General features: G+C 44.8%; 1 protein-coding gene across 1 annotated transcript in view; it reads right to left on the reverse strand.

Moving 5' to 3' along the window:
* Positions 1–402: 402 nt before the first annotated feature.
* lrrc7 (leucine rich repeat containing 7) overlaps positions 403–23,470 on the reverse strand; it is a 30,018-nt gene continuing 6,950 nt past the window's right edge. Inside the window, exons 10-33 of the mRNA XM_061078437.1 lie at positions 23,443–23,460; positions 19,483–19,612; positions 19,083–19,198; positions 18,746–18,815; positions 18,092–18,191; positions 17,597–17,721; positions 17,056–17,328; positions 16,792–16,914; positions 16,110–16,221; positions 15,236–15,527; positions 13,537–14,031; positions 13,132–13,356; positions 12,819–13,023; positions 12,318–12,668; positions 11,666–11,911; positions 10,569–10,781; positions 9,238–9,399; positions 8,300–8,416; positions 7,983–8,193; positions 7,308–7,465; positions 7,071–7,187; positions 5,952–6,044; positions 1,792–1,866; positions 403–423 (exon numbers count right to left, since the gene is read on the reverse strand). Of these exons, the coding sequence (XP_060934420.1) occupies positions 403–423; positions 1,792–1,866; positions 5,952–6,044; positions 7,071–7,187; positions 7,308–7,465; positions 7,983–8,193; positions 8,300–8,416; positions 9,238–9,399; positions 10,569–10,781; positions 11,666–11,911; positions 12,318–12,668; positions 12,819–13,023; positions 13,132–13,356; positions 13,537–14,031; positions 15,236–15,527; positions 16,110–16,221; positions 16,792–16,914; positions 17,056–17,328; positions 17,597–17,721; positions 18,092–18,191; positions 18,746–18,815; positions 19,083–19,198; positions 19,483–19,612; positions 23,443–23,460 (4,048 nt within the window). The remainder of the gene's footprint in view (positions 424–1,791; positions 1,867–5,951; positions 6,045–7,070; positions 7,188–7,307; positions 7,466–7,982; positions 8,194–8,299; positions 8,417–9,237; positions 9,400–10,568; positions 10,782–11,665; positions 11,912–12,317; positions 12,669–12,818; positions 13,024–13,131; positions 13,357–13,536; positions 14,032–15,235; positions 15,528–16,109; positions 16,222–16,791; positions 16,915–17,055; positions 17,329–17,596; positions 17,722–18,091; positions 18,192–18,745; positions 18,816–19,082; positions 19,199–19,482; positions 19,613–23,442; positions 23,461–23,470) is intronic.

Below are 23,470 nucleotides of genomic sequence, written 5' to 3' on the forward strand. Positions count from 1 at the left end.
GATTTTTGTTTGTTTGTTATAAAACTACTTTTTAGCACATGCTGCTGTCTCTCAGAACCACCAAGTCCACCGTCCGCTGGAAACTCTTCAGCAGAGAGACGGCTGTCTCATGCTCCATGTGTAAAAAACTATGTCCGTTAGCCTGCAAGGCAAACACGCAGCACAGTCAAAAGCATGTGTGTGTGTGTGTGTGTACGTGTGTGTGTGTGCGTGTGTGTGCTGCAGTATTTCCATACACATGTGTACTGTATGTGTGAGTGGGTTTGTGGAGGGATGGAGGGTCACTGCCATCATTATCTCAGTAACACATCACTGTTGGGGAAAAGAGAGAGAAGAGGAGGAGCTACACAGTCATGCTGTAGAGAGAGAAGGGTAAAGACAAAAAAGGGCTTTTAGATGAGTTCATCCAGCTAAACTGTAAATCTGTGGAGAGAAGATGACGGGGGGGGGGGGAGGCACATGAGAGGGAGGGGTCTGCACGCAATCATACAGCTGCAGTGAATATCAATACAATGGAAATGGACTTGATTTATTTTGATTGACAGAAATCATCATGCAGCTACTGTGCAGTCGACCACCCCAGGAAGTGAATTTTCCCTCGGGGCTGAAAAAGATTTCAGCATCAACATGATAATTTGTGTCTTTGGCAAATTATAATTTACAAAATCTAGTTGTCTGATAAACCTCAGACTTTTAAAGCAACATTTCACCTCAAGAAAAGCAGCTTAGGATGAGTTTGATGGTTCATGATGTGAATATGGAGACTGGTCCCTCTTTTATTCCCACTCCTCATCCTGAACATCTGTTTTTTGCTTTTTGGTTACTTTGCTGAGCGGGTAGGATCAGTTGAGAAGAACTAATTAAAAACCAGCGTTTATCTCCAATATTCAGCTGGAAACTTTTACAATATGAAGAATTCTAAACATGGGCTGTGTCATTCACTAATCACTATTTTACTACATAGGGTCTTTAATATCAACCACTATACAGGGAGCTCATTGGGAAATTAAATAACCGCTTTCGGCACAGCTCTACATCATTATAGCAGGATTATGACACAGTAAATCAAAAAATGTTATTTCTGCACTTAGTATTAATACTTTTAGGGGAAAACATAGCGAATGATCATCTTTAGATGTAAAAACTAGATTTTTTACCATTTAGGCAACTAAGACAAACCTGGATTGATCTGTCCAAAAATCCAAGAGGATTCTCCCTACCCTGTCTAGTGCCCCTGAGCAAGGCACCTTACTCCCCCAACATCTGCTCCCTGGGCGCCGTACATGGCTGCTCACTGCTCTGTGTCTCCTACACCAGATGGGTTAAAAGCAGAGGTTAAATTTCCCTCCTTGCATGAGTGTGCTTGTGCATGTGTTTGGGACAAATACATGTATCTTAATCTTAATCTTAATCTTAAAATGAACCCTTACACCTACGACTCAATAGTCCTCTTTATTGCTTGTCACTAAGAAATGACAAATGATAGACAGGATGGGGGGGCCATGCCAGATTCCATGAAATGACAGGTACGCACACGCAGGCAGAATATACAGGCAGGAAAATACCATTAAACCCAAGTGAGGCAGCCAATCAGTGGCAGTGGGCTTCTGTATGAGAACGCTAATCTAACTGAACACGGTGAAGTGCACGATGACGTGTGTTGTCCTGCTTTATGCTCTGCCTCCATGTTTGTAAGAGAAGGGAAAGGCTGGGAGGGCAGGGGATGGATGGAGGGCAGGGTGTGGCTTTTATTTTTCTGGCCCGTTAAATGGCGAGTGCTGTGGGCGTTACCTGCAGTATCTTGTCTCCAGGCTGCAGGGCGGAGGTGGCGGGCCCGTCATGCTGTACCCTAGTAACAAAGATACCCTATAAGTCAAAATGATACAACGTTAGGACGACACAGGGACACGATGGTTTAGAATCTTTGCCTTTCTCATTCTCAGCTCAGTAGCCACCCACCCCCCCACAAAATAAAAAAATCACATTTCTGCCCCAAAGAATTTGGAGAGGCATGCAAATGTTGCTAATAAAACTGCTGAAAATTCATAATTACAAATTTTAAGCCATTTAAGGTACTTGGGTTTACTTGTTTACTTTTCTTGTACTCTTAAAATAGACTATTAATTTCCTCCAAAAAAATCATTTGATCAGATCTTTAAGTAGAGATAAGGACTTGGTGTATGATGACATGAGGTTAGAAAAAGGGAAAAATTAATAAATACAGTAAGGGGGAAAAGGAATTGCTGTTGGATGAGTTCTGACTAAAGGGGAAAGAAGTAGGTCACAGGGAGGCCAGGAGATATTTCATCCCCTCTATTCTTTTTGTTTTTGTCTTTCCCTCGATAACCCAAGGCAGAGATTGTAAAAACACCAACATCTTTTCACCGGGAGCTGAAAGATGTTTTTTTGGGACACACATATAGAGTGTGAGACAATGCAGCCGGATCGACTCAACATGTGTCAACAGTGTTGTGCACGTGCTGAAGACACAATAGTGAGTCAAACAGATATATGTGCCAGGTAGCCAAGAACGATGTGATGCAGTGACAGTGCAGCAGCACCTACATACTACAGTCGGAGTGAGAACAGGAACACACACACACACACACACACTTCAGAGAATTGCACGTGTTAGAAGAATAAGTTGAGTTATTGTTCACGGTATAACGCGTTTTATACAGTGAGCCTCATACAAGTAATAAGCAAAATACTTCTGATGAAGTGGCCATGAATATTAATTTAGTGCACAAAGTGGCGGAAAAATCCAATTTATGTATAAAACCGTGACTTCAGTGATTATAATTGGGAAGTGGCCACTTTATGACTTCATCCTTTCAGAGCTGTAACTCACATATGGAGCTCACTGTACGTCACACATGAGTTTGTTAGCAGCTGCAACCTGAGCAGGGTCACCACAACCAAACATTTACAGATCGTCGAAGCTGTTGCACACAGAGCGGCAGCTTCCTGCAGAAACTTCAACATTACTTTATATGCATTATATAAGTAAATGATGAATTCCTCAGAGTATTGTTTGACTCATTTTGATTGCAAGCACAGAATCTTTTTCTTTTTACACAAATGCAGACAATATTAGTTTATGAGTAAAAAGTAAAAAAGGACAATACTGAGGGTGAAGTTTTTGCAGCTCAACGATAACAACTACACACACTTGTCTCCAAACATTGACAGTTGATAAGTGTGTTTGTTATCGACAGCAGCTCAGTGTGCAAAGACAGCGTCAGATTTACTATCCAGGAGCAGAAAATCTGATTTTCAAACTCTCAATCCATGTTCTGCTCCTTCAAACTCTGACTTCTGGTCCTAAACTGAGTGAATCCATCAAAGCCCGGGGTCTCCCTCCTACAGCACTCGCTGTCAGACCCTCAGTGTCACAGCTCGTCTTTCAGGTCAAACATATAAGATGCAACCTGATAATGACTTCTGTCACTGGGTTTTACAAAGGGTCTCTCATTGGGAAATCTAAGTTTTGGAAACTGTCAGACACAATGTGGCAGAGAAAGTCTGTTCTGGGTCATTTGTTTCGTAAAACTTCAATTAAACTAATTTGGTGTTTGTTAGATTGTGAAAATACTAAATGATAAAAGCCAAATCAGTTTGTTGTAAGAAATTAAATAAAATAGAATATCAAAGATGCTGTGAGCTACATTTACAGATGTTGAAACGTTGTTTTGTAGATACAAATTCAGGTTTGTTCCAGTCATTTCAAAAGAAGAATTTATAGGCAAAACTAGAACAAAGGGCAAAATTTTCCATAAGAAAACAAGAAAAACCTGAAAATTATAAGTGACATAACAGGCTCAGAGATGGTAATAACAGAGATGGTAATAAAAAGAATCGTATTCATTAATAACAATCTTTATATGCATTTATAATTGATTCCCATAACTACCTGGGCCTCAAATATCAAATAATATTTTGTCTATTAATTAAAAAAGTTAACAAACTTATCAATTCATATTTTCATGGTACAATTAATCATTAATAAATGAAATGCTTTATAACCATTTATGTGACACTTGTGATCCTCCATATAACATTAATTGAAATCAAGTGTTTTACAGATACATTAGTTATTAATTATGTGGGAACAAGTATTTTCCTGAGATAAATCAGAGGATGGGTGCAAGCAACCACGCCGGCCACAAGGGGGAGACACAATCCTATTGTACAGCTGTGTTCAGCTCATGAGGTCACAACTACAGATGTGTGTGTAAAATGTATCAGTCAATCTGTTTTGATCCAATTTTAACCTTTGAGTCTTATGTCTGCCTTGTATCACATTAAAATAACATTAGAACAATGTGTGTGTGTATGTGTGTGTGTGTGTGTGTGTGTGTGTGTGTGTGTGTGTGTGTGTGTTTGTGTGTGTGTGTGTGGTCTTCAACCTGGATATGAACGTACACCGAAACTAAAATAGTCACAAGCGCCTCAGTGAAAAAGAAATGAGTCTCGTGAGTCTGACGATCAAACCACAATCAAAGGCATCAGCATCTATTTGAGCTAAAAGTGCTTACGACTCAGTTCCCTGATAAGACATGAGAGAACACTCTGATGACCTCACTACTACGTCCAGACTGAGAGAACCACAGAGAAGACACAAGGTGAACTGGTGCAAGGACAAAGGACGATTTCCAGAATCTTTGAAAGTCAAATATCCAGCGTGATATCGTACTTGAGTTTGTGCAAAATCCACATTAGGTGACATCACTGCAGAAACCCAGAGGCTCAGCAGCTGACTCACCATCACTGTTCTTTTTTTATACGCTATAGTAAAGCTGGCGAAGAAAAGTGACGTAACTATTTAAGAAACTATTCATCAGGATCACTTGAGAACCTGCTCGTCTGCATGGTCTCCACTCGCTGCCGCTGTGACATTAATAACGGACGAACTGCAGCGGCAGGTGGGAACTTTATGGATTCGAGGGGAGACAGGAAAGACTTAATGAACCGTTCGAGTCAGCAACTGAGTCACCACGGTCGTATTCTCCAGATTAAAGTTAAACGATGAGCTGACACTTTCTATAGCATCACCTCACACCCACGACTTGAATCAATTCACCGTTCCTCACGCGGGACGTTAACACAAACTCCTGTAGGCTTCGTTCTATTTTTAGACCGGCCGTCTCGTCAGCTACTCAGCTGCTCGACATCTGAAGCCAGAGCAAGTCGGTGAGAATCTGTCATACTTCCCGTCCCGCGATCAAAGTCTTGCACTGCATCTAAAAAAGAACAATCACCCACGGTGTCCCAGAACTGAGCCGCCTTCCTAAAATAGACCCGTGTGCAGCCTCGCTCCTTTACACTGTAGAGCCCAGCAGCTTGTTTCTAGGACGAGCTGCCATGTGCAGGAGGCCTGAGGGATGTGAAGCCCCCCCAACACACGGGCACGATGTGACAGACAGCAGCCACATGGACACAGGTAGAGATGAGGAGAAAGTATCAGGCCCGGCTTATATTGAGACGTTACGCCTGCACGTGAGCAAGAATCTATCGGAAAATATTCAACTATTTAAGTTTTTCTCTTTTCTAGAGACCTTGAGGAGGCTGTGAGGATGAGATAGACACAGACAATTAACCTGTGTGTAATGTGCAGATTCATAAATGTGTCGTTGAGGATCAAACAGGTGCTTTTATATCACGTTTGACTTATTCCATCCTCTCATCTGATGCTGTTTTATACTGTTTCAAAAGTGTTGAGTTGTGTATTTTACAAATGTACGAGAAATCAGAGTCTACAAGTCGGTTCAACTTTTGTTTATCGCAAAGCAAAGTTAACCAAGTCAACTGCCGCCCCGCGGATTGACAGACACAACAGAGAGAGGCGAAACACTGCGGTAACGAGCAGCAGTTTCCATGGCAACACTGGGGTAAAGCCGGCGGGGAGGATGTGATTGGCTGGCGGGTGGCCGGGCCGGGTCGGGTCGTACCATGTCGGAGGGCTTGAAGGGGTTCCCCTGGCCACTGATGCCACCAGAGATACTGAAACCAAGACCAGGGTTCTTCTCTATTCTCACACACATCTAGAAGAAGGAAAGAGAGACAGAGAAGAGGAGAGAAGAGAAGGAAGACGACTCAAAGTGAAATACACATATATGAAGAAAGCATGGAAGAGATAAACAACGACAATGTGTGTGCAACAGTGGAGGAACATTTGAAATGTGGTGTGTGACACGTTCAGGAAGCTACACTGGAGGTCGTCAGTTTCCTGGCAACAACAAGTGAGCCACAAATATCCTTGTCGGAGATTTTCTGTTTGGAATGAAGTCATTACATAACCAGCTGGTTCATGTGGTGACTTCCAGTTCCCACCGTAACTGGTGCACTGCTCTGTGATCTGTAAAGCTGAGGTAGAACTACATCTCCAAGTCTTTTTCTAAACCTGTTGAAAGCAACTGCTGCTGCTTCTTTGTTTTATTTTGACATGGATTTTAGGGCCCAATGCCGACACTGATACTGATTGTGATTTTTCAGATGTTTCTATCAACGCTTGTAGTTAAAGGTTCAGTGTGTAGAATTTCGTGACATCTAGTGGTGAAGTTGCGTGTTGCAGCTGAATCCCCCTCACCCTACCCTCCCCTTTCAAACATGAGAGAGAATCTGTGGTAGCTTCAGTTGTCATAATACCTCGAAAGGTTTTAATTTGTCCAGTTTGGGCTACTGTAAAAACATGGCGGCCTCCATAGAGAGGACCAGCAGACTTTATCAAAGTATTCTGCTTTATTGCCATCATCATGTTGAGCTTTGTGTGTGATAATGTGACATTCTAGTTTGCAGCGTTATTGAATGGACCCACATCCTCAATTCTAATGTTCTTTCTAACCTAGTTACTTAATATATATTTAGCCGTCATTAGATCACAGCCCCATTTTCGAACGGACCTCCACGGTAGCGTTTGCAGACAGAGGGACAGACGGACAGAGGGACAGACAGACAGAGGGACAGACGGACAGACAGACTGAGTGACAGACAGACAGACGGACAGACAGACAGAGGGACAGAGGGACAGAGGGACAGACAGACAGACAGACAGACAGACAGACAGATACCTGTTCCTGGAAACCATCCGTGCTCTTCTGCCCTTTAGTCTGCAACAGGCAGCGAGCGCTCTGAGGCCGCGGGTTGGTGTGGGTGGACATGATGACCTGGTTGCTATGGACCATGCCCTGGTTGCTATGGACCATGCCCTGGTTGCTGTGGACCATGCCCTGGTTGCTGTGGACCATCCCCTGGTTGCTGTGGACCATCCCCTGGTTGCTGTGGACCATGCCCTGGTTGCCGTGGACCATGCCCTGGTTGCCGTGGTACTGGGGGTTGGTGGCGGGCAAGGAGGGCTGATGGGAGCTGTGGGAGGAGTGGGGGTTGTACTGGGTCTGGTTCCCGGACGGGGACAGGGCCATGGGATGGCCGCTGCTGGAGTAAGGCTGACCAGGGGAGGGGAGACCTGGACGGAGGGAGAGTGAGACTGAGGTAGAATTTGACTCCATATGACATTAAACAGGAATTTAAGAGAATAAACTAAATAAAATGTATGTTAGCTTAAACCACAGATTATTATCATTCATTAATATGTTTAATATTTGAATCAATGGATAATGTTGTCCATAAAATGCCAGTATACAGGGAAAAATGTGTGTAACAGTTTCCTGAAGCCAGAGGCTACTCAACAAAGGACGGAGAAAAACTGCAAATCCTCAACATCGACAAACTGGATGTGTTTGACTTTTTAACCTTCAGAAGTTTCAAAGTAATTGCTGCTTATTTCTAATGGATCCATCGACTAATCACTGCAGCTCCACCATTAGTAAATAACATTTTCAGATTAGACAAGACACGAGGATCTGCTAATGAATGATAACGGTGATGCTTGGGATGATAATGTTTAATGACCCTCGGTTCAAATCCCCCAAAGCACATCGAAATTCAATTTTCTGCACATAAACATATTGTTTAACATTTACCTTGAGACATGTTGCCTTGGTACTGGCCCGGCCCCCCAGAGGGAACCACTGACAGGGGCATCCCTGGTTGGTACTGGATTCCCTTACTCATCATCCCGTCGTATCCCTGCGGCCCGACCACGCGGTGAGGCGTGGTGGAAGAGGAGGAGGAAGAGGAAGTAACGATCATGGTGTTGTGTGATTGGTGGGACGTGTTGTGGGAGTGGGCGCTCTGGAGAGGGAGAAGGGACACGCCCACATCCACGTTTAGTTGCATTTTAATGACATTTTAAATATCTTCATTCCCTCCCAACAAACCCCAAGATCCAGCCGTTCACCTTTTTCATGAGGTTGTCGGGTGGGACGTCTCTCCTGCCGAGTGAGTAGGGAGCCCACTGGTTCCCTGACACCCCCTCCTGGTCATTATCCAGCATGGCGGCTTGCTGAGAGGGGGTCTGTGAAAGAGAGAGAGAGATACAGGCAGAGAGACGGGTTGACCCTCTGTGAAAATGAGTATTTAACTTCAGTCACTTAATTCATGTATTTACATTTCGCTGCCAAAGTTTCAGGCCTGGTTGAGTGAACATTAGCAACATTAGGGTTTGGTTGGTTTGTATGTTTGTTTGTAAGCACGTAGAGAAACACTATTGCCCCAACACCTGGTTAAAGGATGTGGTATAGGTGGATCTGGATCAGGGGGTGGATCTCAGGAAACAAATCACGGATCATAATAAGAAGCATCAGGTTTATTTTGGAGACTGACTTTTATGAGTGTGTGTGATTTGGTGCCTGTGGTGAAAAGATGTGATGTGATGCTTTTCAGAGATTTTAAAATGTTTCCCAGTTCAAAAATGCAAACAGTAGAGAAATAAAAAAAGAACCATTATAGTTAACAATAAAAAGTGAGCCAGCTGCATGGTGCAGACATAACCAACAGCTCCATAAGCGTTGAGATTATACAGAAGAGCACTTCAGAATGAATTAGCTTCTATCTAAGTTGTTTTGGTAACATTTCCTCATTCTTCATTCTCCACTATCAGTCAGATTAATGAGACTTAAACACCAAAAGACTGCTGATACGTGCAGGTTGAGAAGTTAGAGAAGGTAGTTGTAATAACCGGGGTCACACTAGCAGTAATGGCAGACAGTTTAATAATAGTTGGTGGTAGCTGTAGCTGGGTGACCAGGTGTCAGTGGCAGCTAGTCTCTGTAATTACCTATGTGAGCAGTAATAAGGACAGTACCAGGGGTTCATTGTTCTCAGAGGGATACTCACGGCGTTAGCAGACGGAGGAGGCGGCAGTGGCAGCCAGCGGCCACCAGGGGGCTCATGCTTAGTGCTATTGTAAAGGTTAAAGTTCAAAGTGCTGCTGCGCCCCTGGCTGTGACCCTGACAGAGCATGCCCAGCGTGAGCGTGTTGTGCTTTAGGACACCACTCTGATTGGAGAAGACGACATCACATGACATGGGTGAATGTGGTGGGGGGGAGGGGAGGGGAGGGGAGGCGGAGCCAACACAGCGGGCTGCAGCGTGGCGACAACACACTGTGAAGCTCCACAAACGAACAAACAAACACACAAACAAACAGGAGTAACATTGATAAAAACAACAACAACAACAACAAGAGTGCAGAGTTGCTGAAAGCACAGAGAAATGTTAGCTAGTGGTCGATACAGTACAAACAGAACATCATGTCATACAAGCAACAACTGGTGGATCAGTTCATTCCAACAAGAGTGTGTGTGTGGGGATTTAAATACACAATAAGCCCAATCCTTCAATAGAAACTGATAATTACAATGGTTAATTATGGTTTTCTAAAGTAACTTTTAAGCCTTATCATAGAAGATTCAAAACTTTGCCTGTTCTTGCTCAGCAAATTCAAGAGTTATGCCGAATAGGCTGATCAGTTGAAAAGACCTAGAAGTCATTGGAAACATTTATCTCCAATATTCTGCAGGAAACTTTTAAAATATGAATAAGAACTTCATTTGTAACAGCAGCAGCTCTTCTTTTCGGGGTCAAATTTGTACGTAAATGATTTATCTCCATGTTTTGGAACAAAGACCTTTGTAAATTAAATATAAGATATTTCATGTCTTCTAGGCCTTTTTTTGAGGAAGTTGAGTTTGAAGACTTTTACAGACTTGCAGACATTCAGGTTATATCTTTGTCTCATCTTTAATTATACAAATATTGACAAGGAAAGAGTGTGCACCAATAAGTGAGATTTAAAAAGGGGCCAGCTGTTGGTGTTGCCCAGCTGCCTGTAGTTTCATATCCAAATAATAATAATAATCCTCATCTTATATATGTATCTCAAATTCACTGCACAAGATCAAATTAGTGTCACAATGCATATTGTTGCATTGTGTTCCGTGACTTGTGGATTTTTCAGCACATATCCACAGTCGTGAGAGTGCAGCAGTTCAGGCTGACAGAGCGACACACATGCAGCCGGACACATGTCTGATCAACCTTGCAACACAGACTTACACGGATACAGACAGGAAGGGCTTCTGAGTGCTGTGTGTGTGTGTGTGTGTGTGTGTGCGTGCGTGTGCGTGTGTGCATCTCCCTTTTCAGTGTACGGTGCACTGACGTACCCTGTCCAATCGCTTGGCCTCTATGTGCCTGAGTAGCTGCTGCCTCCAGTCTGCAGGCATCTTGGAGGTGATGTCTTCGGGTTTCAGTTGCACCCCAGGTCTAATTTTGATGGTGTCGTCTAGTGCTTTCTCGGGGCAGGTTGCCAGGGTGTAGTCAGGGGGCATCTTCTCCAGCAGGGCGGCCATGGTGGGACGAGCTGACACTGGACGGGCCTGAGGGTAACATTTTTATATCTGGTGTATTTGTGTGTCACTCACAGTGTCCCAACCAATGGCAGGTTGTCTTAACAACTTAATAAGGTAATAATATGCAGGTCATTAGTCAATAGTTAGATTTGGACCAGCACGGTGGGTGTACTGACGGACTATACAACTGCCATTATCATCCCTGAGCCAAACGTCTAGCACTGCAGCCGCTGTTACATCCAGTAATATGACATTTTGGAAAGTTTAAGCATCCTGGGGCGTTGTGAGGGATAAATGGAACGTGATGATACCGGGCAGACAAGCACAGAGACTGCAAGAATAAGAGAGCAGTCAGAAGTGTTCAGTGTTGGTTTCTCAGCTCTTAGCTTCCCTCCTGCGCTCTGCTCCTTCATGCTGAAAGGTTCCAGATGAAGTGCTTTGCTCATCTAATCAACTCACTGGGACTATTTTGGGAAAGTTTAACTTGGGGCAAATTCATTGCATCTCAAAGAGATTATTTATGTACTTGGGATTGCCTCGAGATCTGGGATACGGCTGAAGCCAAGAACACCTGTGCTACAAAGCTTAGCCGACTCCTACAAAGGCCTGGGCCCGGGTAGTTAGTTGAAATGCATTATGTAGAACTAGGTCCTCGTACTGTACCACAACAAAAATATAACCCCCTATAAAATTACTTAAACAAGCTTATTTATTTTATTTTAGGCGACTAGGAAAAATTAAGTGAAACCAAAGTTTTCTGTTGTTAGAACACAAACCCCTGTGTCTGTTTGTCAAAGTTAAATTCTTTGTACCACAGTCCAGTCACCCAAGCCTTTCCTTCATTGTGTAACTGTAAGTTCACTGCTAACATTTACAAGAGCCTGTGACACAGAAATATACGACCAGTCTACCTGAGATGCTCCGTAGGTCTCAGTGCTATAGCTCCTGGCAGACAGGGGGCGTCGCTGAGTCAGGCTCTTGGTCGGGTAACCGATCATGGGCTTCTTCTGCTCCTGGTAGGTGGGATAGTCGTCATCATAGCGACCATTTCTCTTGTTGTGCATCATCTGGCCCTGGCTGTCGACCATGTTGGTGAGAGCCGAGTGCTCCATGGGGCTGGAGTAGGCAAGAGCCCGGCTGTAGAGAGGGGGGTCGGCCTGAGGAGAGGAGAGAACATCTGTGATGGAGCCAAACTCTGAACAAAGACCCAGAACAAGAATTTGAGCCTTTCACTGGGAAAAAGAGAGCTTTTGACATTTGGACATTTCATGCACTGTCACAGTTGCCACATATGCTAACTACTGAAGCAATTTAAAATGTTTTTGTTATTAAGTCAAACACATTTATAAACAAAAGGGTCGGGTAACACAGGTCTTATCATGGCCGCCTGAGGTGGACAGATGTAACAGTCAGCTTTAATAACCAATGTCTCTATGTCATTACTCATTTTTAATGGTCAGAGTAACACACACACACACACACACACACACAAGAACACACACACACACAAGAACACACACACACACTAATGAGCATAATTTGGCGGCGCACACTAGCTCCTACCTGCTGTCTGTACTGAGCCTCCTGCAGCGCCTCCTGCTGGGCTTCATGGACTCTGCGGAACAAGGCGAGCTCTGTGGAGCTCACCAGCGAATCCGCTCTCCTCAGAAACCCTGGCCTGGAGCGCTGCATTGGGATTGGCTGCTGCTGCTGGCTGGGCGGTCCGTCCGGGCTGATTGGCGACTGGGGGAAAGAAAACATCTCCAGCGGCGGATACGCACGATACCGAGGGCTCACCAGCTCCTTCGGTAACGTCTTCCCTGGCTGGTTTAGGTACTCCAAGGCCTTGGATGCGTGGTTGGAGTAATCCGGTGTGTTGGGGAAGGGAGGCGGGACCCGACGGTCCATGGTCACCTGGTTGGCGAGAAAGGTTTACAGTAAATGCAAAGTTGTCAGGATTCAAAACAACTGATGTTAACTGCATAGTGCTATTAGGCTACAAGCTAGTAGTGTAAACTCTAGTGTAAAGTTTATTATCACGTTCTTAAGTCTACTGCTGCTAACCTGGGGATTGTAGTTCTGGTCAAAGTGGTAGGCTTTATGTGGGATGGCAGGTTTTTGGTTTTGTCCGGAGAAGCCCAGCTCATCATCTAACATGGGGGCCGATTGTGATCGGCTCATGTTGGTCTGCTCCATAGACCCGGGTAGATCCGGCCGGTCCAAACTGGTCTGCTGCTCGATGGATGAACTGTAGCTGTCCACTGGAATACTGCAGAAAGTCAAGGAAGAGAAATCCCCTTCAGCAAGTGCAACTTTCACCTGACAAAATATTTGATCATCTTATTGTGAAGAAAAGAAATCATGAAATCAACCCTACCTGTAGACCTTATAGGAGCCAATGTCAATCTCATCAATGCTTTGGGACTTCTTGAACTTGGACCTCGTCTCTTTCATCATGGGGGACAGGCGGTCCGAGCTTTTGCTCATCACCACCGTCACCTTGTTGCCCCCGCTGACGCTGAGCTGATCCTTCCTGTTCTGCTCGCCCTGATTGTCGTGGTACGTCCAGCTGCCAGGCAAACCCCCTCCTCCTTGGTCCAGCCTTGGAGCGAAAGGAGAGACAAGGAGGATGAACGACTCAGATAAAACAGTGTCACCGAGCTTTCGCATATCTCTGAGAAGACGGAACCTCCATCCATTGGAAACTGGTTCAAATGTTGCAATAATGATTGAAAACCTAATAATCTGCGGACCCTGGGGTCATGAGGTCGTTCACATGAACACATACCTGTCCTTACGGTCGGGGTTTGGGCTGGAGGAGGGCGTCAGGTCCAGCTTGGATGGAAAGGCGGTCCTGTCCTCCAGCGGGCTCGGAGTTCGGGTCCAATTCTGCCAAGGATTCTGGGAGTGTGCGGATTGTGGGTCGTTGTCTGGGGGGGGACGTTGGTTGCTGTGGTAGGGCAGCGTCTGGGTGTCCAGCTCCAGAGGAACTCCTACGATTCTCTCTTGCCTGAGGAGCGGGCGGCGCCCATGTGTGGACTGGCTGCGCGGCTTGGAGCCCAGCGAAGGGTTTCCCTGACTTGTACCGGACGAAGGGTCCAGTGGAGACTCCTCGGCATCGAACCCCGTGTTGTCATAGTGAGGAGCCTCCGCCCAGTCGAAGGGTTCGCTGAGCGGGCGCCGGTCCCCACGCTGCTGCAGGGTTCCCGATGGAGGGGTTTCTCTCTGAGAGAGCAGGGGCTTGGAATCAATGGGCTTGGGGAACGATTGAGCCAGTCTGCAAGGACAAGAAGATATTAAGCCCTAATTAAGCTGGAAAATAATAAACACAGAGTGAATTTTAATGAAGTCCCGCACGACATTATTAAGTGTGGTAAATGTAATCTGAGGCAATGAGTAATGGGAGCGGAATAACTTTCTCTTCCTCTCTCGGAAACATCAATTAGCCCGAGAACCATGTTTGAAGTAATGACTGTTTTTTGAGAACAGAATATATTAATGCCTTCAACCTCCCTCGCTGTCAGTTGCTCTTTGCAAAAATCCACATTTCCAGAGTGTACAGACAAAGTGACAAGTTTACAGATCTGTTCATCACCACAGGACAAGATAAATGTTTAATGTCAGAGAACAAAATCAAGCTTTTAAACCTAAATGTGCTTCTTAAGATTAGTTGAGGCATCAGAAGAGTCAGGAAAGAAATTTGTTTTAATATGATTTACAGACGGGCGGCACAGTGGTGGAGTGATGACCACTGTCGCCTCACAGCAAGAAGCTTCTGGGTTTGGAACCTGATGGACGCCGAGAATTTACAGACTCTGTATAGTCTGTAAGTTCTCTACATGTCTGCATAGGGTTTTGTTTGGGGACTCAAACTTCCTGCCACGGTCCAAAGACACACAGGTTATAATATTAACTGGAGACTCAAAATTTTCCGTAGGTGAGAATGTGGTTGTTTGTTTGTTTCTATACGATAGCCCTGTGATAGGGTGTACCCTGCCTCTCGTTCAATGTCAGCTGGGATTAGCTCCAGCCCCCATGTGACCCTGTGAGGACAAGCGGGGTAATGGATGGAGACTGGCGAAATCGAAAATTTATTGTTTGGAGGAAACAAAAAGGAAACAAAAAACCTGAATCATCAGGGTGCAATTACTAAAGTCTGCAATGGACGGCTTTGATGGTGAGGAGGAGGAGAAGGAGGAGGAGGAGGAGGAGGAGGAGGAAGAGGAGGAGGAGGAGAGCTAAGAGGGAGAATCCCGGACAGATATGAGCAGCATCCTAATGAGTCGCTCTGACCTTGAGTGAGCGAGCGCAGAGATGATGGAGACGGAGAAACACAGGCGCAGAGGATGGATGGAGCGACTGGATGAAATGGATGATAGATGGAGGAGGGAGGGTGAGATAAAAAAAAAAAGAGGTGGCGATGACAGATAGTCAGAGGGGGCCAGTGAGGAAAATGGACATGAAGCTGTGTGTGTGTGTACCTGTTGGTCCAGTGTGTCTGGGGGGCCTGGTCCTTGTTGGGGGCCGGCAGGACGGGAGGGTGAGTTTGATTGTGCGGATGCGGGTGCGGGTGTGGGTGGGGGTGCGGATGTGCGTGCGGGTGTGGGTGTGGGTGAGGGTGTGCGTGTGCGTGAGAGTGTTGGTGCGGATGTGCGTTGGCGGGAGGGTTGGAGGAGCCCGAGGAGCCCTGTGAGGGGGAGTAGTCGGAGTAGGTGGCCGAGGAGCCGCTGTGGTTCAGACAGTGGAGCTTATCCATCTCCTCATCGGTAGATTCTGGAGAGAGGAAGAGAGAGAGAGAGAGAGAGAGAGAGAGAGAGAGAGAGAGAGAGAGAGAGAGAGAGAGAGAGAGAGAGAGAGAGAGAACAGGTCTGTTCAGTGGAAATGTCACATCCTCTTCTCTCTGATACTCGTCTCAAGTGCTGAAGGGCAAATTTCATGTCCGACAAAAAGGCTTTTCTGTGTTTTATCCTCCTTGGATTTTAGTCCTTTCCTCAGATCGTCTTCATCAAATCTCGACGGGTTTCCTTCCATGTAACACACACTTTGTTCGCCATATGTCAGATGATCCATTTCTTTGCATTGAATGAATCAAACACATTATCTTTAGTTAACTAACTCTTGGTTGTCATGGATAACTTGCACCTAAATGATTTAGTGTTTAAATATCATCCGTCAAGTTGAATTAATGTTCTTTATGTAGTTGAAGATGAACAACGTGACTTATTAATGGATCCTATTACAACATGCCCCTCGGTGCTTTACAATAATGTAATGACTGTGTGTGTTGTAAGTCTTGTGTCCACATGTGTGTGTCTGTGTGTGTCTCCATGCAGCGGTGCATTCACAGTTCAGTACCTTTCTTGTCTTTGCCCAGCAGCACCACCTTTGGTTTGTACATGGGCGGCTCCACCAGCGTGGGCCTCATGTCGGAGATGCGGATGTCGTTGGGGGAGCCGCCCATCGAGTCCTGTGGACAGACGGAGAGACGTCCAGGTTCACAGAGAAGTGGAATGACAGAGAGAAGTGGAATAACACGGGAGACAGACTGCTGAAATCACCCAGTTCAACTTTAAGGAATGTTTAAGACGTGCACCAAGGACGGTTGTTTTGTCTGTGCCTGTTTGCTGGTTTCTTGTATCAACTGGATTACACAAAAAACGATAAACTGATTTCCACCAAACCTCTCAAATTATGTTTTATTTAACATTGCAAGTACATTGAACATTTTTAAACATTTTCTTATTTTTTTCTGGGAATAACTTATTTTTTTCTAAATATATTTCTACTTTAATTACTAGACAATCATGTGTAGAATTGTTCAACCTTGGTGGAGTTGTGTGCTCTACATTTGTATTCACTTTGTTAAGGGATTGACATTTTCAAATACTTTTTTAGAAATCATACTAACTATAGGTGTGTGCAAAGCATAATTGAAATAATTGTGATAATCTATTCTGAACATTTCACTGACGCAGCCCTTCATTGTAACTTTTTTTTGTGTGTGTGTGTGTGTGTGTGTGTGTGTGTGTGCGCTAACCTCTGAGCTCTCTGTCAGATCCTCTTTGTCTTTCCTCTTGGGAATGTCGATGCCGGAGTTATGCATTGATCCCTGATCCATGAGCTGAGCCTGAGAGAAGTCCTGCATCTCTCTGTCCGTCACCTGACACAAGTACACAAAGTCAATATAGATTCATGCATCGTTTTTTTCCAGATGCTGTCTCATAACTTTCAGCATCTTAACGAGCAGAAAAAAGTTACTATTCTTGGTTAAATCAGATTCCTCTGTGTTTGTGTGTCCTACCTCTTTAGGTGGTAGCGGCCACGGTGGCTCGTACGGTTCTTTGCTGAGGTGCGTGTGTTCCATGTTGGTTCCTGCCGAGGTGGCAGTGCCTGTGCTCAGCTGGTGCTGGTGGGGGTGCTGGTGCGGGTGCTGGTGCTGGTGCTGATGCTGGTGCTGGTGCGGGTGCCCGTGTCCGGGGTGTACGTTCTTCCCCACAAGGCTTTGCACTGACTTGACCATGTTCTTCAGGTCCTCAGGGTAAGGTGTTGGGTAGCGCTTCAGGTTGATCTCCACCTAAACAGATGGACTTGGGTCAAGTGTGACATGCATGTGCAGATAAAGGAGCCTGCCTCAAAGAAACTGTAAAACAATCATTTATTACACTGTTATATATTTATGTTTGTTTACCAAATGGCTACAATAACACCAATAAGCTCTAGTGGTTGAAATCTGATATTTAGCATATTCAGGACAGTTGTTTGTTTTGAGAGAGAGAGAGACAGAGAGAGAGAGAGAGAGAGAGAGAGAGAGAGAGAGAGAGAAAGAGAGAGAGGGAGCTGACCTTGACCTTCCCAGAGTTGTCCTCCTCTTCCTTCTTGTCCTCGAAGTCGAAAGCCACGGTCATCCTCTGCTGCCTCTGCTCCTCCCACAGGGTGGGATTGAAGCTGTCACTGTCCGACTGGTAATCTGCACACACACACACAACACGCACACACACACACACACACACACACACACACACACACACACACACACACACACACACACACACACAAAAATGGGGGTTAGAATTGCTAGGATACAGTAAGTCTTTTTGAAAGACACACACACATAAATATTGCTGCATACAGATCACATATACACAACACACACACAAAACACCATTACATTCCACAACATGGTTATATAGTGATATTGTAAGGTGTATCTAAACAAATACAAAACATTACATAACAAAACCCAAAAAACTGACCACAAAAGAAGTATATTACACACACACAAGTACACACACACGCACACACACACACACAGACACACACACACACACAGTTTGTACCCTCATCATGTCTTGGTTGCTGAGGAAACATGTAGTTGGTCAAAACCTTCTGTTTGGTTTCTGGGTGGGCTTCTGTCTGCAGAGGGATCAGAGCCTTGGACTGCAAAGACACACACACACACACACACACACACACACACACACACACACACACACACACAGACACACACACATACACACTATTAATATCTGACAGCAGTATCCATGTTGCACCAGATCAATCAAGGTTCAACCATAGAAAGATCAAAAATAGAGAAAACGTCAACGAAGGAAATTGTGTGTTATTATCAGACATTAATTAAATTCAATACAATACAAATTTAATATTTAACACATCATAATTAACATTCACACCAAGTGCTCGAGTCACAGGTTTGATTCCTGGGGTCTTCTGACTGGATAAGTGTGACAACCTCTACATATTGTAAATTAATAATCAAGTGAAGAACCACTTCGATTACTGAAAGTGTTTTCGTATGAAATCCAAGCGGGATGTGTTTGAATTAGCAGCATGAAGAAGCAACAGGGAATATACCGAGGAAATGCGACCTGCTAATGTGATCAATATGTTGATAGAGTTGTGTGTTTGTGCTGCGGCCTGATGGTGAGCAGCTACAGACTCGGGGGGGGGGGGGCGAGTGTTTGGGAGGATACCTGATTGTCAGAAAGCCACAGAGCTGCCAGGTCCTTCAGCTTCGTGAAGGTAAACGGTAGATTCTTTAACCTGAGAGAGAGAGAGAGAGGGAGGGAGTGGTGAGAAAGAAAAGAGAGATGTTTCTTCTGCCCACGCAATGTACAGCCTGCAGAACCTGTAACCATGGCAACACTCTCATCCATTCCCATGGTAACTGTGAGGGCGGCAACAGATCCGAAACGGCCATTGAGAAAGTGTTGCCTGTGTGTGTGTGCAACTGTTGTCACTACTGAGTCAGTGTGTGCTCACCTCTGTGTGTGTGTGTGTCTGTGTGTGTGTGTGTGTGTGTGTGTGTACCTGTTGTCACTCAGATTAAGAACTCGTAGTTTGTTCATCTGTCCGATCTCGTCAGGTAGGAACTCCAGCTTGTTGGACCGCAGCGACATCACCGTCACGTTCTTACAGTTACCGATCTGAAACGCAAGTGCACGTCACATGACAACCGTTACTATCGTGTCTCTGGCCCTGAATCAGATCTGCTGTTTCCCAATCGAGAAGCTGAAAGTAGTGAACTGATTACAACTTAAACCATAGACTGTATAAAGATGGATGTGATATGAAGTCTGCCATCTTGTGCATTTGACTGGGGGGAGGGAGTATTCGAAAACTGCTAGTCCTCTGCAGCCAATAAGGAATCAGGGAAAAGGGCTAAAAGTAAAACAAATGATATCAATCTGGTATAAGGAGACGTCTCTACCTCCCGGGGCAGCTCTGAGAGGAAGTTCTCGTCGGCGGCGAAGGTCCTCAGGTTGTGCAGGTACCCGATGGTGGGAGGCAACGACTCCAACTCGTTACAACTACAGTCCAACTCCTCCAACAGAGACAGACTGAGGAACAGAGAGGAGCAGAGAGGAAGAGACACACAGGCAATCACACACAGGAAACCATCACTCAGGCCCAAAGACAAACCTCTGCTGTGGCATGAGATCACTTATCAGTTATGGGCTTTAAAGAATAAGGGTGGTGCTACCCTTCATTTTCCTCACTGTCAAGAAAAAAGACTGAAACCAAGAATGAGTGCATCTGATATCAGGTGTTAAAGCCTGGTTTAAGCTGCACTGCTGCTATGGGCGTCATGCTACTTCATTAACATGAGCACAGGTTCATTGTCAGTCCCACGCACGTCATCCGGCTGCAGATAATTCATTTCATCTTAGGTCTTCAACACTGAGGTTTTATTTGTGTTTTTCTAAAAGTTAATTTGATATTTTTTCCAAATGAAACTGTATTTTTGACCTGATTTAGACCTTCAGCCCGGATGAGTTAACTTGGAGCTGAGCGCTACAGAGACACACATCGTTGGTTTCAGTCTTTTCACCGGATTTGTTCCTCAATAATAATAAATAACAGAATAACGCCAGCCTTATTCTTTAATATGTTAAGATGAGAAGGGAAATCTGACTTTCTACTAGACGACAACTTGGAGTTAGTGTGGAGAGAGAAGGAAAAGATCACTGAAGCATCAGTCAATTAATGAAGAGACGACCGATCAATCAAACCAGGTGTTAGTTCCATTCATTGAATCACCAGTTGTTAACCTCATCCTCTACGTTGTGTGTCTGAAAATTCCTCAACCTGGATCTCAACTCCTTCACTTCACCCAGATTCACCCCCCCGCTCCCATCGGCCCCCAGGACCCAGCCCCCACAACCGTCACAGGCTATAGCAGCAGGCTAACAGCGGGCTAATGCTAATGAGACCACGATTTAACATTAATGTACTGTCACTGTTAACATTGCTGTAGTCTGCTATTAGTGCTCCCAGTGGACCGGACCATCTGGGCCACCATACGGCGTGACAGAGGAGAGGAGAGAGGAAGAGGAGAGGAGACGAGATGAGAGGAGCTGAAGCAAGATGAGAGTAAAGGAGAGAGGAAACGAGAGGAGAAGAAGCAAGAAGAGAGGAGAGAGGAGAGGAAGCAAGAGGAGAGGAGATGAAGCAAGAGGAGAGGGAATACGAGAGAAGAGAGGACAGGGATTGACCGGAAGCGAGAGGAGAAGATGGGAGGAAACAGGAGGACGCTAGAGAGGAAATGAGAGAAAACTATTTTCAAGGGCTTTTGGCATTATTTTTTATTCCTACTCAAAAATGTAAATGCCAACTGCATCTCCCACAATAATTTATGACTCTTCAACACAACTCGTTTGAAGAGTTGTGTTGTCTAACCCTAACCCTAATCCTAACCTTAACCCTCTAACCCCAACCCTAACCCTAACCCCTAACCCTAACCCTAACCCCTAACCCTAACCCTAACCCTAACCCTAACCCTAACCCCTAACCCTAACCCTAACCCTAACCCTAACCCTATCGTCGCTGCTTTATCCACCAACCAGCTCCATAATCTTTCGCTTCAATAGCAGGAAACAGGAAGAGTCACAAGATCGATTTGCATGTTCCAAACATACAACTGACTTTGGTGTTTTCATTAGATGCTACATTCCCTCATTATGAAACTCAAACCTCTTCTTGCTGATGGCTGAGAGCGTCTCATCCACTGAGTGGGAGTCGGTCCCTGAAGCTCCCAGAGAAAAGTGCTGGGATGTGGCTCTGACGGAGGCGGGGGGGTTAACCAGATTTACAAAACAGTTAGTCCTCATCCTCAATGTTGTTTCGATTGATAAAATTGAAAACAGTTTTAAAACAGTTGTTACAAATCATAAATCTCATCTTTAAGTTGTTGTTTGTTTTCCAGTGTGTAAAAGGGATCATTGTTGTCTCTTGTGGCCAATGTGGGGAAAGGAGCCAGTGCAGCTAATGTTCTCAGCAGCCATTAAGTTGCCAGTGGGCGTCTGGTCTCAAGGGGGCAGTAATGAGCCTGCAGCTGCTCGGTGCGTCCCAACGAGGCGATGAAAACCCCCGTAACCCACAAACAGACTCGTGTAAATCACCTCAATGAGGGTTTATGTTTTACTGACGTGTTTTCAGACCATGTTTTCCACTTTTTCAAGAGAAAGGATTCAACAAACGATGAGGACGAACTGGTTGGAGTCCGTAATGTGTGTGTGGTTCCCCCCCGAACCTCCGGCAAAGAACAGGGCACAGCCGCTTCTCTGCGCTTTTCTCTCAAGGCTCATTTATGCTCAACGTCAGATACGAACACAGAAATGGACGGAGCCTTCAGTCTGTACGTTAAATTCGTCTGTAAATAAAATCCGTGCAAGTCTTCTGAGACCTTATGGACATGGATGATAAAACGGGGCAGGACCAACAGAAGTGGTGTCAGCCAGTGAAACCAAAGGTTCAAGCAGCATGACCAGAAGACACAAGGAAGAATTATCATCACTGGTGCAACTTATTGAGGAAACTGCGAGTTGCTAAGAACCTACAGAATGTTACTGTAGTTGAATCAGACGTATCTCTCTTCGTATGTTAAAGCAGCATAAATGAGCCTGGGCAGTGGATGAGAGTAAGATCGACAGTAAAACAGCTAAACCAGACATAACTAACACGTACATTACAATAAACTCAGAGACAACAGGGAGGAGCTATCAGAGGCTAAAGTCCGCCGCTGCAGAAACAGCTTAAAGTTCATCGTTGACAACTGATGCAGCCGATATAGGCCGAGGGAGAACCTCTCTCCATTAGAGCAAACAAATCTACAGCTGCAATATACATGCATTATGACCCATTTCATCAAGATCAGGGACGACTCTGGAGAAAACTGTATTGTAAACTCTTGATTCAGCTCTGTGTGAATAAACATCTTTATACAGTGTCATTTTGAACTTATGCAGCTATATGGAGGATACACTGTATTATTAATGGAGCTACAGGCACAGATTCTGCTTTAAAACACAGACTTAAGTCGATACAGCTTTTATCTACATGGAAAAACAACATATATTTAGAATTTCTCCACAAGGGGAAAACAGGGATCACATTCATCATTGTTAGGACTCAAACACTAAGAAAAGGATCCTGTGTGGTGTTATCAGAGGGAAAGTCATGGATCTACTGTTCTACTTATTGAGCCTGAAACCTGGGACTTGTTCAGGAGGACAAAATGTTTTCGCGGCGTTCAGATACAAATGCATTGCAAAGGGTGTGAAGTAACATCTGTGAAGTCTTTCAAATCAATCCATCACAGATTAATTCCTTCTTGTGTTAATACTGGAGGGTTTTAAACAGCAAAAAGGAACAAAATCTGTGTTTTCTTTCCCAAACTGATGTAATTTCATATTTCTGTCTGGTCTTTCTTCCCAAATCTATCAACCCTGAAGTTAAACACACACAAGTTGCTCTTGTTTCCAGTCTGCAGTTTGATGTGGATAAGCAATCACTAGATTTCAAACACACAAAAGATGAATGAAAAGAACAGAGAGTGTTTGTGATTGAATCTGGACTGTGATGGATTTTAATTTGAAATAACGCAATTAAAATTGCTGTCATCTTTTTTACATTCAATCATTTCCATCTCACAGTTAAAGATGTGGATTTTCATGTCAAGTTTTTTGGTTTGTGAAGTTTGTGAGGCAAACAGGAAGAAAACATGAAACTGAAATAAAGTTTATGTTTGCATGTAACTTTCATGAATACAAGACGTTTCCCACTTTGACCCTGTGTGGTCAGCAAGCTTGTGTGTTTGTATCTGCAACGCGGTCGAACATCTATTCGTCTCTGAACGCACCCCGGGATCCAGGAGGCTAATGTTACTCACCCGTGCTTGGGCTTCGCACTAACGCCAC

This window comes from Limanda limanda, chromosome 9 (assembly GCF_963576545.1).
Source record: "Limanda limanda chromosome 9, fLimLim1.1, whole genome shotgun sequence".
NCBI lineage: Eukaryota > Metazoa > Chordata > Actinopteri > Pleuronectiformes > Pleuronectidae > Limanda > Limanda limanda.